Source organism: Mobula hypostoma, chromosome 5 (genome assembly GCF_963921235.1).
Source record: "Mobula hypostoma chromosome 5, sMobHyp1.1, whole genome shotgun sequence".
Taxonomy (NCBI): Eukaryota; Metazoa; Chordata; class Chondrichthyes; order Myliobatiformes; family Myliobatidae; genus Mobula; species Mobula hypostoma.
The window spans coordinates 135,150,361-135,167,515 of NC_086101.1; the positions used below are offsets into that span (position 1 = coordinate 135,150,361).

Below are 17,155 nucleotides of genomic sequence, written 5' to 3' on the forward strand. Positions count from 1 at the left end.
TTTAAACCTTTGACCTTCATGCTTTCTTCTGAATTGCAGTGCCCAGAATTGGCCACAGCAGTAAGTAAGGTCTCACTGATGAGAAATACAGTTCCAGCATGTTTTGGTAGCCTTTATGTTCTATTTTTTCCTAAGTCACACAAATACTCACTTTCCGCTGCTGCTGTATATATTGTGCCAGGTAATTTGGGGTGCACTTCTGCAGTTTTAGCGGCAATCACAATATTGGCACCATCCTTAGCTGCTTTCAAAGCAATTGCTTTCCCAATGCCACGACTGGCGCCGGTAATGAAAAGTGTTCGACCTGCAAGTTTCCTGGGGGGGGGGGGGTAATAAAAAAAAGAAACTCATTAGAGATTGCCTGTGCATTTTGAAATAGAAATATGCCAGGTATAATTTTTATTGAAGTTGACGTAAAGATTAAATGAGTTTGAATGAACTTTTATTTGAGCGCTGTGTTACTGCACTTTAGAGTATAGCTGAATTGCAAGGAGCCCAATGCAAGGAGCCCAATGTTAGCAGACAACTGATGCTTTGCATGGAAATCTAGAGTATTTTACATGCCTAGCAGAAGAAACTCAGAAAAAACACAGGAGTATGATAATTGTTTGTTTCTATTTAGCAAGACAATTAAAGCAGGAAGAAGAGTTTTGAAGTCTGTCCAAAAAGGGGTTTAGAAATAAGTCTTATGTCAATTGTGCTATGTAAAAATTTTTGGGCATTCAGAAACATCTCCTTGTTCCAGTAAAATTTAATCTACACAGAACAACCTCCATTTTTAAAAGTACATCTGTCAGACACTAGGAATGAAGGAAGTTATGCCACTTTACTAGAATTTTCACAAGAACGGGACAACTTGGCACATCCTCAGAAATGAACTGCAAACTTGGAATAAAACTGCCCTAATTATGTCTTTTCAATTAAGCTCAGCACCAATACTTTCGGCATCCCAGTTTACAGAAACATACTTGAAATTCCTTTGAACTCACGTCATCTGCTTCAACGCTCTGACTGGTCAAATTATTTTCCAATTATCCTGAGCGTGATATAGTATTCTAAACTTACAAATTATTTTTATTTTCTACAACACAGGTCTTCCTCAGCTTATGACATGGTTCCATTACTGAAAACACAAACAGTTCACAACCAAGAATGCAGCTGCCTTGTAATATATTTAAATAAAAATTAAGGCCAACCAAGGGCAATATGGAGTTAAACCCAGGCATTTAACTCAGCCATTCAGATGGTACTGCGAACCAAATTCCCACACAGCAGAAGCATACAGCCACTAGAAAATCCATCCTGTCAATCTGCCAAACACTCATCTGTACATAATGGTTGAAAATAACTTGGGACATTCCTAACTGGGGTGGTTGGACACTAGACAAATCCCTAGCTAACCTTAACCAAATAAATCCGTCGAGGAATTACACAGAAAGGACAGCGGAGAAATGAACAGTCAGATCAAAAGGCCTATGCACCACATGAGCCTCAACCTCACTCCTATTTACACCACGTTAAGCACAACTTTCAAAGCCTTTTAATTGTAGCTTTTATTCAGAAAGTTTGGCCTCAAATGTACTTTCATCACAGCACCTTAGGACACATTCAAATGCAGGTCTCAGAAACAAATGTACATGCACTGAAAAATTAACCATATACCATACAACAGTACTTCCAATGATTTTTATACAGAACATTACTCAGCTTTCTAACTGCAGTGTTGCAATTAAATAAACCCAATCTCTTCCCTATTTTCAAAAAGAAACTTGAATGTCCTTTTTTCCATCATAAAGCAAGTCCCATTACTTTGACTTTTCTTGACAACTTAGGTACGGTGGTGCATGGTAGACAGCCAATGAACTACAAACAGAGCTCCCAACGAAAACACTATACTCTATAGTTCCAGCAGAAGTTTTTCATATTTCAATAACATTCCCAGAATTTGGTACAGTACCTCACAGTTACAGAAGTGACCACATTACAACAATTTAAGCCTACCCAATGACAGACACAGTTAACAGGAGTTAGGAACCTCAATCCAACAGTTTGATGAGAGAGCAAGGCTTTGGGAGATTAAATAGTCCAGATTGTGGGAGGGATTGGGATAATGTTCAATATACAAAGAGCATTAAAGAAATTATAAAGAAAAACAACTTGCAATTTATCTGAAAGAATGCGCTGATTCAATCGCCACACCAAGACCTATTCCAAACTGCAGAAACCACAAGCGCATTCAGACCTTTTCTTGCTTTTTAATTTTGTCTGCTTCATGACCTTAACTGTTTACATTTAATGTTGCATCACCAGCAATCTGCATTTTGCAGCATTTTGAACATTATAAAATATGCAAAGCAGCAATGCCAATGTTGTAACCAGGCAATGATATGCCCCACTGTATCAAAGATTATCTCAGGACCATCATGGGCTCAACAGGCCAAGCAGTCTTGTGTAAATATGAACAATATATGAAATTAGCTTTGGAAGAAAACATAAAATATCTGATAATTATGTATTCCTGAAATCTTACTTTTTCTCCTGAAACACTACAAAATATGTGAAATTATGTTCACTGAGTGAGTTGCAGGAAAAGGGGAGGTGGGGGAGTATTTATGGGATTGCTCAGAGCTGTTATAAACCAAACAGGCCAAATGGCCTCACTCTATATCCTAAGAAAATTAAATGTAAACAATAAATGCAATAAATTCCAGACTACTCAAGAAAATAAACACACACAAAATATTCTTTACAAAATTGCTAACCAAGCCTTCCTCATGGAAGGCAAAATAGTTCTACTCGTCCTTATCAAGAAGGGACATACTTTCTCCCTGACCATCGATAATCACTGCACCACAACATTATTCAGGCTCATATACATGTACATGTCTTCAACAAGAGTAAAATCAGGCCAGAGTCTGTAACACAGATGGAAATTCCAAACGCATTCCAACAGCATCAGCTCTGCAATGAGCTCTTTAAAAATACAGTACACTTGAACCCACCAGCACTGTACCCCACTGCTTTCCTGTCCATTTTTTTTTACCTATTGCTACTTCTGGATATGAAACTGGGTCTGGACTCCTTCGATGAACATTGGACCAATAAACACGATGTTGGCCCATGAACATGGTTTAGCTTTGCAATCAGGCTGGAGGCTCCAGTCCAATGATTTATTGGAGCAACCAGGGTCAATACAGTGGTTGAGCCCAGACACGATTCTCTGGTTCAAGAGACTGAGCCAAATACTCTGAACAAGATCCCAAAGTCTGGGCTCAACAGCAAGAGGTGGTGCAGGACGTAACATCATAACAATGAACTCTCACCTCTGGTCTTCAACTACATGCAGCTATCCTCGACATTTACCAAAATGCCGTACAGCATGAAAGTTCTCAGGCAACACACATAGAAGTTGCTGGTGAACGCAGCAGGCCAGGCAGCATTTCTAGGAAGAGGTACAGTCGACGTTTCGGGCCAGCAACCAGCAACTTTTATGTGTGTTGCTTGAAATTCAAGCATCTGCAGATTTCTTCGTGTTTGCATATGAAAATTCTCAGTTCATTGCAAACTCCAGTATCTAACCAACTGCTTCTTGTAAAGGTGCTAGGGCTGGCCAGGGGATTCCCAGACAAAGCTCCACTTCTGATTGGATGAGAAAGTAAACATTCCGTTTCAAGGTCATAAGGGAGAGCTAATTTTCTGTCTTTTTGGAAGAGAAAGTCCGATACCATAATAGGACTGCTGATAATTCAAAACCCAAGACACTTGTCAGAAGCATTATCAAACAAACTATGACATGGAGACATATCAAGACATGTTTGGGCAAGTGAATAAAGCCTTGATAAAGGAGGAAACTTTTAATGAGCATCTTACAAGTGAGGGGCAGGAAGATAGTTCTTTAGGGAGGGAATTTGGGAGCTTGCAGCCAGGGCAGATTACAGAGACAAAGTGGAATTTCAAAATAAGGCTGATAACTTTAAAGATATTTATTGTAAATCATGGCCCGCACTAAAATCTATCTTAAGTAAATCTTACAATTGACCTGGTTGTTCTTTGTATACTGATGCAAAGAGCATTGAATGGCAGAGCCGCAGTGTACGTAATTTTCACGAATAATCGTCACCATTCATCAGGACAATTAACAAAACTTCTAACCTCAACATAACAGCTATCTTCAGTAGCCGAGAAGCAGTTTTAAATAGAACAAAAAATAACCAATTTCGATGTACTTGTAGAGATTAGAGTGACTTTTTCCAAAAATATTAAACTAGAAGGTCACCAGATCAAGTAAACTACAAAAAAAACTTAACAAATAGCTACAGAGAAGCAAGTTTTGCCCGTTATAGTAAAATATTCCAATATAAATCGCAGCCGTTACTTAACTGACAGCACCCTCACCTTTGAAACCCTGTATGGATTTTACAAAATCAAGGCTAAACCATTTTAGATTTTGACAGATGTTACATTAAAAATTCCACCTCTGATGGCTTTAAAGATGCATCCATATCAAGAATTGAAATTTTGCTGTCCACAACACCTCCTTGAGAAAGTGCAAGATAATTTTCAGGACTTCCCGACCAAAACTTATCCCATGTTTAGCACCACAATCAGGCTGGAAGGGCCTGTAACATGTTGTACTGCTAAATAAGTAAATTCATTGGTTATTATAGTACATTGCTGTGCAGATAATGCTGTACTAAAAACAAATGCAGGTTTCTTCCTTTTCATGCATTGTAGATAAGAAGCTTTGTCAATAGATTGAGAGCAAAGATGCCATATTTTTTGACAAATGCACTATACTGAGAGCTAACAATTTTAAATTTGATCGAAGGTAATAAGCTAACTGATCTAAAAACATTAATTCAATAGAGTTCTATTTATTGTGCTAATTAAGACATAAAACACATGAACACTCCCTTCAGATTCAGGAATTACAAAATAGGCCAAAGTCCACAACAATATATGAAATTCGAGATTACTTCAGAATGTTAGGAGGTACGGTTAAAATTCTAATAGAATGATAATCTTTTCATCCAACCGCCAATAATTGCAACAGGACTAACATTCCATAACCTTGACCTATAGAGTATCCACCCTCCATGATGAAACACAGCCATTTTTCACACTGAACTCATCTGTCAGTATTACTACACTGTACACTATATTATGTGATGACTGTAATACCATTGGACAGCCAAAGCCCCACTAACTTGGGACAGAAATTATAAGAGCAGTTTGAGATAAATTATATGCATTAGTTCTGATAATTAGATTAAACATTACCTATCATATTGCCTTGTAAGGTAATAGTTTGGAGGATTACTACATGCAACAAACTTCTGAATGCAGTATTTTTTACCCCATTGATTTTTGAATTTATTTAAAAGCCAGTGAGGAACTTTTACCAGCCCTATTTATCTGAAAGGTGAACTTCACAGCCATTACATACTTGCTGTGCTTCAGGTAGAAAGATGACAATAGCAACACCAACTGCAGGAGGAAGAGGACCATATGCTTTATAGTACAGAGTATTAACAAAGTAATTTGTTAATTATATTTACTATGGTGTCAGTAAACTGTAACAATACATGCAAGTCTGCTATTTTGGTTTCTTGCGCTTTTGCTTAAAAAACTGCCAAAAGAAACCCTAGACCTAACACTACAGCAGTAAGTTGCTGTCTGTTTTCGGCAAATCACAATGAAATAAGACTGAATTCATGAAGTGAAGAAAAAAAATTAAGAATAAGGTTAAAACTGAAATGTCCCCAACCATCACTATTGTATACTATGTTAGAATAGAGTGTTCAAAGACCATTGGCAAACCTAAAAAAAAATTGTATTTGTATCTGGTCTTTCACAGATCCTAAAAAATATTCAAAATTTTTCACAGCTGTTGAGTTCTTTAAATTAGTGTCATCGAATAATTTTGTTATAGTGATCTGAAATATTTACGGTTCCACACAGCAAATGGCAATGAACTGTTTTTAGGAAAAATGTTCATTGAGGAATAATATTGGTCAGAAACCTGGGATAACTCCTCTCCTCAACTCAGCGAGATTTGGCAATGGTAGACAGTTTAAGTTTCATACAAAATATCTGCACTGACAGCCAGGCTAGATTAGGGGCTGAGCTTTCTGTCTTGTGCTATTTTCTAATTTGGAGTTTGGAGTTCCAGCAACTGATCAAAATTGATCCTCAATTTGTGAACACATTCATTATCAGCACACTCCAACACTGTACACAGTGCTCACATGTGATCTCAACAAAGCCATATTTAACTGAAACATAATCTCCCTGCTTTTATATTCAATTCCCTTAGCAAACTATAATATTGTCAGCTTTTCTAATCACTGGCTGTACTCACATTTTAGCCTTTTGCAAATCATGCATTAAGACACTTCAGACTCCTTTACACCTCCTGGCTCTGAATTCTCACAGTTTAGATAAAATGCTTCTACTTTCCTGCCAAAATGGAGAGGTTCGCATTTTTCTGTATTATACATCAGTCGCCACATCTTTGGACATTGATTTAACCTATTATCCAAGCTTTGAAATACAGAATAAAACTATACCCATGCAAATCCCTGCAGCACTTGGTGACCCTGCTATCTCTGTCTCAGAGGCCAATGTCAGATCATCTTTGAAGACAGCGAACCCTCGCAAGGCATCAGGTTCATGGTAGGGCTCTGCCAACCAAAACTAGTGGAGTGCTCAGAAACCTCATCAATCTCTCATTACTGGAGTCGGAGGTACCCACTTGCTTCCCAAAAAGAGCAGGGTGAGCTGCTTCAACGACTATCACTCAGTGGCACTCACAGTTACTATGATGAAGAGGTTGGTCATGGCTAGAATCAACTCCTGCCTAAGCAAGGAGCTGGAACCACTGCAATTTGCCTATCACCACAATAGGACCACAACAGATGCAATTTCACTGGTTCTCCCCTTGGCCTAGGATGACCTGGACAATAGTAATAACTACATCAGGGTACAGCTCAGCGTTCAACACAATCATACCCTTAGTTCTAAACGACAAGCTCCAAAACCTGGGCCTCTGTACCTCCCTATGCAACTGGATCCTTCACTCCCTCACCGGGAGACCATAGCCTGTGCGGATTGGAAATACCATCTCCTCCTCACTGACAAACATCACTAATACACCTCAAGTCGTCCACCAACATCCCAGAGTTGAAGCAGTTTTGTAAGGAGAAATGACCTAAAATTCCTCCAAGCCGATGTGCAGGCCTGATCAACAGTAACCGGAAAAGTTTGGTTGAAGTTACTGCTTTACAAGGGGGTCACACCAGTTACTGAAAGCAAAGGTTCACATACGTTTTCCAACAAATACATGCAATATTGGATCATTTTTCTCAATAAATAAATGAAGTATCATGTTTTTCTGTCATTTATTTAACTGAGTTCTCTATCTAGTTTTAGAACTTGCGTGAAGATCTGACCACATTTTTGGTTGCATTTATGCAGAAATAAGAGAAAATTCTACAGGGTTCACAGACTTTCTAGCACCACAAAAGACTGCAATCAAGACGTAAACAAAGAAGGGTCTTTGACCTGAAACATTAACTCTTTCTCTTTCCACAGGTGCTGCTTGATTTACTCAGTGCTTCTAGCATTTTCTGTTTTCATTTCAGATTGTCAGCATTTACAGATTTGTTTTACTTTCACATGCTTACTCTGCTTCCTGTTAACCAACCAACCTTCCATTCTGCTCAAACATTATCTGCAGTGAGATTTTATTGCAACAGCTAGTTCGCTGCCTTCTTTCTGCAAATCCAAGTGTAGTACATACATCATTTCCTCTTCATCCACAGCATGTTCCTTCTTCAAACAACTCCAACAAATTGATCACAAATGATCAATGATGAAAAACAATTTTGATTTTGCCTGAATAGCTTGAATTTTTCTAAGTGTCCATAACACTGACTAAAACAATAATTTTCAGTATTTTCCTTATGACCGAAGTTAAGCTACCTGTCCTGTGGTTTCCTACTTTCTATCTCCCTACTTCTCATGCTTCATGACTGCCTTTAAAATGTGCCTCTTTGCACCACTTGTGGTCATCTAATCTACCATATCTTTTTTGACTAGTGCTCAGAGGCAAATAGTTTGCTAAATACTTTGGGGCATGTTATTACATTGAGAACTAGTACTAATTAAATGCAGTCAATTGTTAAAAATGATATTCCATACAAAACTGCAAGAAAAAATATAAAATTCTACATTATCTCTTGCCATAACTTCTCGTGATTACTCACTAAGCATTACATCTGCTCAACAAGTGTCCCATTTGAAAAAAAAATTCAGTGAGAGATCACATTCAGAGCAAAGCAATTAAAGGGAAATCCACATGAATTTTAAAAGTGAACTTATATAAACTCGTGACTTAATCTCAAATTTTAAGAGAATAGTTACCGCAATAATTAAGCAGATTTATCCAGCAAGTGCCAGAACACTGCAGAGCTTTAAGGTCTGCAGTCTGTTATGTTAGCTATGATACAGCAAACAAAAGATGTCACATGTGGCTCACTGGGAAAGATCCACCCCTCTCAGCCATGATTAGGCATAAAATGGAGGCCAGTACAAGAATGTGCTACTGTAGGAGAGTTTCAGTTGCACAAGGCATTAAACTCAGACCTTCATCAGTTCACTCTGGTGGAAATAAAACATGACACTACTTCAAAAGTCAAGGAAAATTATCCTAATATCCTGGCAAATATTCAACTCACAACCAAAATTGCCAAAGAGATGACTTGATCATCATCATCGCCTGACGAAGGGTCTCAGTCTGAAACATCGACTGTACCTCTTCCTAGAGATGCTGCCTGGCCTGCTGCGTTCACCAGCAACTTTGATGTGTATTGCTATCATCATCGCCATGCTGTTTCTGGGACTTTAACCAAGAAAAAAAACAGCTACCATTTATCCTACGTTGTACACTGTACTCTCACTGTATGTACTCTGGCTGCATCACTGCCTGGTATGGGAACTGTACTTCCCTCAATTACAGGGCTCTGCAGGGAGTGGCGCGGACAGCCCACCGCATCTGTGGATGTGAACTATCCACTATTGAGGACATTTACAGTGACAGGTGCGTAAAAAGGGCCCAAAAGATCATTGGGGACCCGAGTCACCCCAACCACAAACTGTTCTAGCTACTACCATCCAGGAAACAGTACTGCAGCATTAAAGCCAGGACCAATAGGTTCCATGACAGCTTCTTCCACCAGGCCATCAGACTAATTAATTCATGCTGACACAATTGTATTTCTAAGCTATATTGACTATTCTGTTGTATACCTTACTGTACATACTATTTATAACAAATTACTATAGTTTGCACATTGCACATTCAGACGGAGACGTAACGTAAAGATTTTTACTCCTCATGTCTGTGAAGGATGTAAGAAATAAAGTCAATTCAATTCAATTCTGCATGCAAATCCATCAAATGAATGGTCTTAGACCTGACAAGATAACTTTGTTACTCTTTGCACTAATGTGCTCTGATCTGCCGAGTATTTCAGTACTTTTAATTGTTATTATTGCAAAGTATATAATTGATCCTTAAGAACCTCAGAGTGTGAGAGAACATAAAATACATTCTTTCTGGAAGATAGCAATGTGAGAATAGCTTTGGGTGTGCTTTCCTTCTGTCAATCTCTATGTACTGTAATAAGAACACGTGTATAAAGTAAGTAGCATTCCCTTTAGTTAAAGTTGGAAACGCTTACACATTTAAAGCTGTAGACTGTGGAAGATCGGCTGCTACTTAGCAACCAATAGACAATAGGTGCAGGAGTAGGCCATTCGGCCCTTCGAGCCAGCACCGCCATTCACTGTGATCATGGCTGATCATCCACTATCAGTATCCAGTTCCTGCCCTATCCCCATAACCTTTGATTCCGCTATCTTTAAGAGCTCTATCCATCTCTTTCTTGAAAGCATCCAGAGACTTGGCCTCCACAGCCTTCTGGGGCAGAGCATTCCTTATATCCACCACTCTCTGGGTGAAAAAGTTTTACCTCAACTCCGTTCTAAATGGCCCACCCCTAATTCTTAAACTGTGGCCTCTGGTTCTGGACTCACCCATCAGCGGGAACATGCTTCCTGCCTGCAACGTGTGCAATTCCTTAATAGTCTTATATGTTTCAATAAGATCCTCTCTCAGCCTTCTCAATCCAGAGTATACAAGCCCAGTCGCTCCAATCTTTCGACATATGACAATCACCAGTGGATTAGGAAATGTTTTCATAAACAAGGAGTCCACTGCAGAAAATACAGCCTTGAAGAATTGGTCAGATTGAAATTATTTTATTTTGGTTGGTATAGACAAGTCAGGCTGAAGAACCTGCTTCCCTGTCGCATTCCTCTGTGACTTTGCTGCCAATTAGGTAATGTTGAAGTTATAATGCATTTTTTGACTAAATGACTAGCTAAAGTGTTGAGTTATGTGACGCTGAGAATCAGAACTTCCCTCCTCTTCTTTGAATGGTAGTCTATGGCACTTAGTATTCAGGTTAAAAATTTCCTAAACAGATTTATGAAAAAAATAAAAAAGAATGCAAATCAAAACTCTTACAGAGCAAATGCATGTAGGAACATTGATAATCCTGTGAAATACCTGGGCAATACTGGTGTCTCATTACCTGCCTGAGTGTGTGCACAGTAATCTTGGCGCAATTTAAGAAACTCTGTAGATTTATTCATCAAACATTGTTAACTCTAAACAGGTTATGTACACTTTCAAATAATTTTTTTTCTGGTTTCCCCATTGCTTCATGAAAGTGGTGCCACTCAAAACAGAATTCTGTCTCCAAGATTTGAAATGTCTTTCACCAGTATGCACATATTACTTTGCATTAAAACATGACATTGCATGTTTTATCATATTTCATGTTATATAAAGGGTAGGGCTCTAGCCACACAAAATTAAACATTAAATCATTCCATCCAAAGTTTACGCATCATAAATTAGTCTTCCTTGAAACTTTCATCAAGAAGAACAACAGAACAGCGATGATTTGATCCAATGAGTTCAAAGGCACAATCAGGCAGCAGCCCCAGGATACATCAGTCATTCCAAGCAACGCAAGTATGAATATTAGATCCACTGACAGAAGTTTATAGTTATTGCTGCCTTGGAGCATAATGTTTTATATAACACACTATAGAACTAGAAGGCTCAGAAAACAATAGGACTTTTTTTTTGGTCTTAGTGATCCCACTTGTAAGCTCTACATTTTTCAGTTTTCTCAAGGAAAACACCCAAGTAATGATAGGGGCTTAAAATTTGTCAGAAATGAATACACAGATCAGGAACTCAGACTGTTAATGGGCAACAATATTAAAGGGATTGCCCATTTATTCAACTACATCTTAGCACAGCTGTAACACAAAATCTCTCCAAAACTAAACAATGCTTTAAAGCAATTGATACACATGCTAATTAAAATATTCAGAACAAAAACTGATCATTTGGCTGAACCAGTCCATGCCAGAACTTATCGAGGCAGACCATACTGTACCAGCTCTATATAAGAGTAATTAATCTATCCAGCAAGTCCCAGGCCCCTGGTCTCTCTTTATTTGCTTGGAAATCAGATTAAGTTAGGAAAGAATTTGACATCTGCCTTCACTACTATTCTTGACCGTGCATTCCAGATCCCAAGAACTTATTAAAAGGGGTTTCATATTTGTTTTGGTTCTTAAGGGTATTTCTGTTCTGTGTCCTGTCCCTCAGCTGAACACACTAATGTTGCCTGTGGTTCCCTGGCATGTCTTACTCTTTCCAAACAAGGGAGATGACATTTCATATTTGTGATTCAAGTTTCAAACAGTCACCTTCAAAGACAATGTTTTCTAGTTTTCTTTTTGACTTATGAGTTAGGAAATGGAAGTTTAAATTTATAGATTCATCTTCTTGCAGGCACCCACAAAACAAAGAAACCCAATAGAATTCACTTACATAGAATCACTTATAAATGACTAAATGAACAAGTGTTCTGTAATGGTGGTTCATTGAAAATGAATACCTGTGCCCCTTTCTGCTATTTCATCATTGACGTTCACATCAATTTTACTTTTCTGAGCACTTGGTTCCATTACATCATCACACTTAGTTTCCCTCTCCTCAAGTATTTTACCAATTCTTTGCCGCTATTCAGGTGTCTATGTTATCAGAATGATATCTTTAGCACATCACATGTTACCAATCTTCCTTTCCCAAGTGATGAAATTCTTTAAGGTGTCCCATGTGAGTTTGTTCACAACAGCTTGAAAACCTCTAGATAATTTGGCGCACTCCTTGAATTGCAAACCAGTGTTGTTGATGAGCACTTAGTTTATTGCACCACTGTAAAACTTTTGAATCAGGTTGAAATGACTGATGTTTTATGCTTTATGAGCCCAATCGCTTATGTAACACCCAATCCAAAGTCTTATTAAAATCTGAGATCATGGGGAACTTTGATACGTTCTTTTTGAAGATTAACTCGGCAACTTTCCCCTACAAAAGAAGCTTAGTTCTGCATTGTGGAGTCCCTGTACATCGTGAACACACAGCCTTTAATTCAGAGGCTGAATACCACTACTAAGCCAACTTTGACATAAGATGTCTCATTTTATTCTGCCTTTATATTTTTTCTGATCAAAAATTCCATAAAATTTCCCAGTGCTACTTCACAAGCAAATGCCCCTTTCATTATAATCAAAAAAAACTGCTCCGTTTTATCCTAGTGTCTTTCCTTTGTTCATTATCTATTTGCTGACATTGCAAGACATTCTGCAACATTCCATATAATGAACGATTTTTACATTACAGCAAAACATAATAAATAGCAGCAATAGGCCTCTGAGCTCTTTGAGCATGGTCTACCATTCAATGTGATTACCAATCACAATACCATCAAGAGCAATCTCTATTTTCCGAATAGCAATTGTGCCCAGTGCCATTTTTTGCGGTAAAAACCTTTTACAGTGCCATCCTATCAGCAAAGAAATTCCTCCTCACCTTATACTAACTAAACGTTTGAGACTGTGACTCCTTGGTTTAGACACTCCTACCAGGGTAAATATCCTCTCTACTTCCAATTTATTGTCAAAATTTTGTCTATTTCAGCAAAATACTCTCACATTTTTTAAAACCCTTGTATACAAACCTAATTGATACAATCACATCACATATCACAGGAACCCTCTCAGGCAAGCATATCCTTTATTAGGTAGGGGAAACAAAACAGCATGATACCCAGGTGCTGCATAATTCCAACAAGACATGCTTGCTTCAGTGTTTAAAATCTCATACCAAAATAAAGGGCAATGTACCACTTGTCTTTTTAACTACTTCTTAAATTGCATGTTTAACGTGGTCACACTCAAACTCAATCTTATACTCACTCAATAGTTGCGTAGTTGTGGAATGGATCAGAAGGGAGAAACTCAGTAAGTTTGTAACTTGGGACCCAAAGTGATTCTACCACCAACCTGAGATCTATTAACTCATCAAATACTCAAGCAAGATAACTCAGTAGTTGGCAATGGTGTCTCACGGCTCTGCAATCTGAATTTGATCCTAACTACAAACGTAAATTGAGTTTGCAGTTCTTCCTGGACCAAGTGGGTTTCCAACATGGTCTGGTGCATTCCCACATCCTGAAAATATGCTGCTGAGTTAAATAGCTACTGGAAATTACCCTTTTGTAATTGCAAATGGCAAAAGGATAAAAGGAAAATTGATGCACGTGAGAAAATGTTTTTAATTTATTCATTTACAGGATGTGGGCATCCCCAGCTAAGCCCATTCCTACTTGCCCTTGAGAAGGTGGTGATGTTTGAGCCACTGCAGTCCCTGAGGTATAGGTACACCCACAGTGCTATTAAGGAGGGAATTCCATGATTTTGACCCAGTGACAATGAAGGAACGGCGAAATGCTTCCAAGTCAGGATGGTGAGTTACTTGGAGGGGGATTTCCAAGTGGTGACATTCCCAGGTACCTGCTGTCCTCGTCCTTCTATCTAGATGGTAGTGGTTGTGGGTCTGGAAGGTGCTGCCTTAGGAACTTCAGTGTGTTTTTTTTTGTAATATAATTTTTATTGAGTTTTCAAAAAGAATACATGAAAAGATAAAATCTACCCTCCCCCCCCCCATATATAGTCCTACCTAAAAAGAAAGAAAAGAGGAAAAAAAGAGCCCCCTGGGTATTGGAAGGTTTCCACATGCTCCATGGGATTCAAAATAAATTTGGTATAATTATTCGTTACTTTCCCCAAGGGACCAAGATCTTTATCGGAGCACTTAAATATGCCATCCTATCTTTTGTAAATAAGGGCGCCAAATATTCAAAAATGTTACATATTTATCTCTTAAATTATAAGTAAATTTTTCGAGTGGAATAGAACTAGCCATTTCATTATTCCAACGATCCATACTTAAATACGAATCAGATTTCCAAGTAACTGCTATAGTCTTCTTAGCTACTGCCAATGCAATTTCTATAAATTCTTTCTGATATTTATTCAATTTAAGTTTCGGCTTAATCCCTTCAATATCACCTAATAGAAATAATACAGGGTTATGTGGAAGTTGAGTTCCAGTAATTTGTTCCAATAAGACTCTTAAATTTATCCAAAAGGGTTGAATTTTAAAACAAGACCAAGTAGAATGTAAAAACGTACCAATTTCTTGATTACACCGAAAGCATTTATCGGATAGATTTGAATTTAATCTATTTATTTTTTGTGGTGTAATATATAATTGGTGTAAAACATTATATTGTACTAATCTAAGTCGAACATTTATTGTATTTGTCATACTGTCAAGACAGAGTCTTGACCAATTTGTTTCATCAATATTAATATTTAGATCTGTTTCCCATTGCTTTGACTTATGGGTTCCTTGTTTAATTGTCTGTTCTTGAATCAAATTATACATACAAAAAATAATTTTTTTAATTTTCCCTTTTTGAATTAAAATTTCAATTTCATTAGGTTTTGGCAAAAACATTGTTTGACCCAGCTTACCTTTTAAGTAAGCCCTTAATTGAAGGTAACAAGTATTATTTGATATTTTATATTTATCCTTTATTTGTTCAAATGACATCAATATACCTCGTTCAAAACAATCTCCTATAAATTTAAATTCCTTTTTGGTACCAATTATATAAAAGTTGATTGTCCATTGTAAAAGGAATAAGTCTGTTTTGGAACAAAGGTCTCCTTGCTAATAGAGATTTCTGTGTTTCATTATCAACATTTATCTTATTCCATAGATCAATCAGGAACTTCAGTATGTTGTTGCAGTGCATCTTGTAAATAGTACACACTGTTGCAACTGTTTGTCAAATAAGTTCCAGAGAAAAGGACAGCAGCTGGCATAGGCCCAAAGAGCCAAATATCTCCTCTCCTTCATAATAAATAAGCGATCATTCCTGAAGATAAAACTTAAAGACTTTTGAGGTTGCATGGATTACCTGTTCTTTATAACCTGTCACCATCTCAATCAAACAGTGAATATACTTTGGCAAGTTTGACATAATCCTAGTCAACATATTTACCACTCTCCCGAAGAAAAAGGCAAAGGCACATTTTCATCTAGTCCGGAGTCTGGTTAATATTTTACTAAATGACTCATACACATTCCCTGGATCGGGTAACTCTTGCTATATAAAACGGTCTGTTTCAAAGTGTAGAATCAGGTAGTCCAAACTGTTTAAAGTCCGTTGAACTAATTGGCTTTATTATCACATGCACTCGAATTATGCACATTCTCATTATAAACTCTAGGTTGTTGAGGTCGGTCGTATTCATTCAAATTCTGTACAAAACACATTCGTACTTCACCTAACAGCATTTCTCAAGGAAAATTAATGATAGCTTTAAGCATACCAAATGACCACCAACTTAATTTAAAAAATAACAAATCACAAGCGTTAACGTGTTCTACTTGAATATTAAATCTTGTAATTCACCACGGGATAATTAGCATTTTGAAGTGCAAACAACGAGATGTTCCCCCTGTTTACTTTCAAACAGAAGTGGGTAAAACTATGCTTAAGTTGTAAATATAATTAAACAGCGATCCCCAATTTTAAGTGCACTTTTTGTATCTTGCTTTTCGATACATTAAACATAATTATATACACGTTTGCTCAGTATTCTGCTTACCCGGTGTTTTGTAACATTTTCAGGGTAGTGTAGTAACGCAATATGAAAAACGGCATAGTCGCAAATCGTCAGTATGAAGCAGAGAGGCGATGGGCGGTCGCAAAGACTAATCAATGAATCACTGTGCCTTTTGCTCCATTTTTTTGCAAGGGAACATTTCTTAGAGCGATCACCTAAAGAGTGAATGGCGCCGATTTATTTTTCAGTGAAGATAAAGCACAAACCAGTGTATTTAAACAAGTTTATTAAAATCCTTCTTAGAATTTTATTACATATTCATTTTTTTCTACGTTTCCCGAACGATGCGTCCAAAATCCTGATTTGCGTGCAATGATAGGCGAACGCACACGTCAATCAGTACGTCTTGACACATTTCCGTTTGGTCGGTCTTTGAAACTTTTGAGCCTTGTAGTTTAAATAGGCAATTGAACGTTGTTTATTTTTAGACGGTGTGAACTAGAAGCTTCCTATCGCATAATTTTCGAATTACAGCGTTTCACCTTCCTGGAATGTTAAAATATTAAAGAACTTGGGCTTAATGCAATCAGGCAGGAAGTCATGAGACTCGAGACTACAGATAAGGAATGGGGAACAAAAAGAATTGAACTGTTGGATGAACTCAGTGGGGTTGGATGAACATCATCTCTGGGTGTGCAGTTATGGTAGATGTTTCGAATCTAAATCCTATATAAGGATTGAGAGGAAAGATGACTAGTATCTAGGGGTGAGGCGGGAGCTAGTAGGTGGAACCAGCGGAGGGGAGATGGTGGCAAGTGGGGTAAAGGATGGAGATGGAAGATAACGGTTGCTGGATGATAGAGACGAATAACTAGAAAGAAAAATAAGTAGGGGGAGGAAGAAGTTAAGTGGAGATAGAAGGGCCTGCAGATGCTGTAAGAAAAGTAGGTGAAACCAGATGCTAAGAAATAATACAGCACACACAAAATGCTGGAGGAACTTAGCAGGCCCGGCAGCATCAATG

General features: G+C 37.8%; 1 protein-coding gene across 1 annotated transcript in view; it reads right to left on the bottom strand.

Moving 5' to 3' along the window:
* Positions 1-16,323, bottom strand: part of hsdl2 (hydroxysteroid dehydrogenase like 2) — a 164,622-nt gene extending 148,299 nt beyond the window's left edge. The window contains exons 1-2 of the mRNA XM_063048957.1: positions 16,174-16,323; positions 152-315 (exon numbers count right to left, since the gene is read on the bottom strand). Coding sequence (XP_062905027.1) covers positions 152-315; positions 16,174-16,229 — 220 coding nt within the window. The 5' untranslated portion in view covers positions 16,230-16,323. The remainder of the gene's footprint in view (positions 1-151; positions 316-16,173) is intronic.
* Positions 16,324-17,155: the final 832 nt, after the last annotated feature.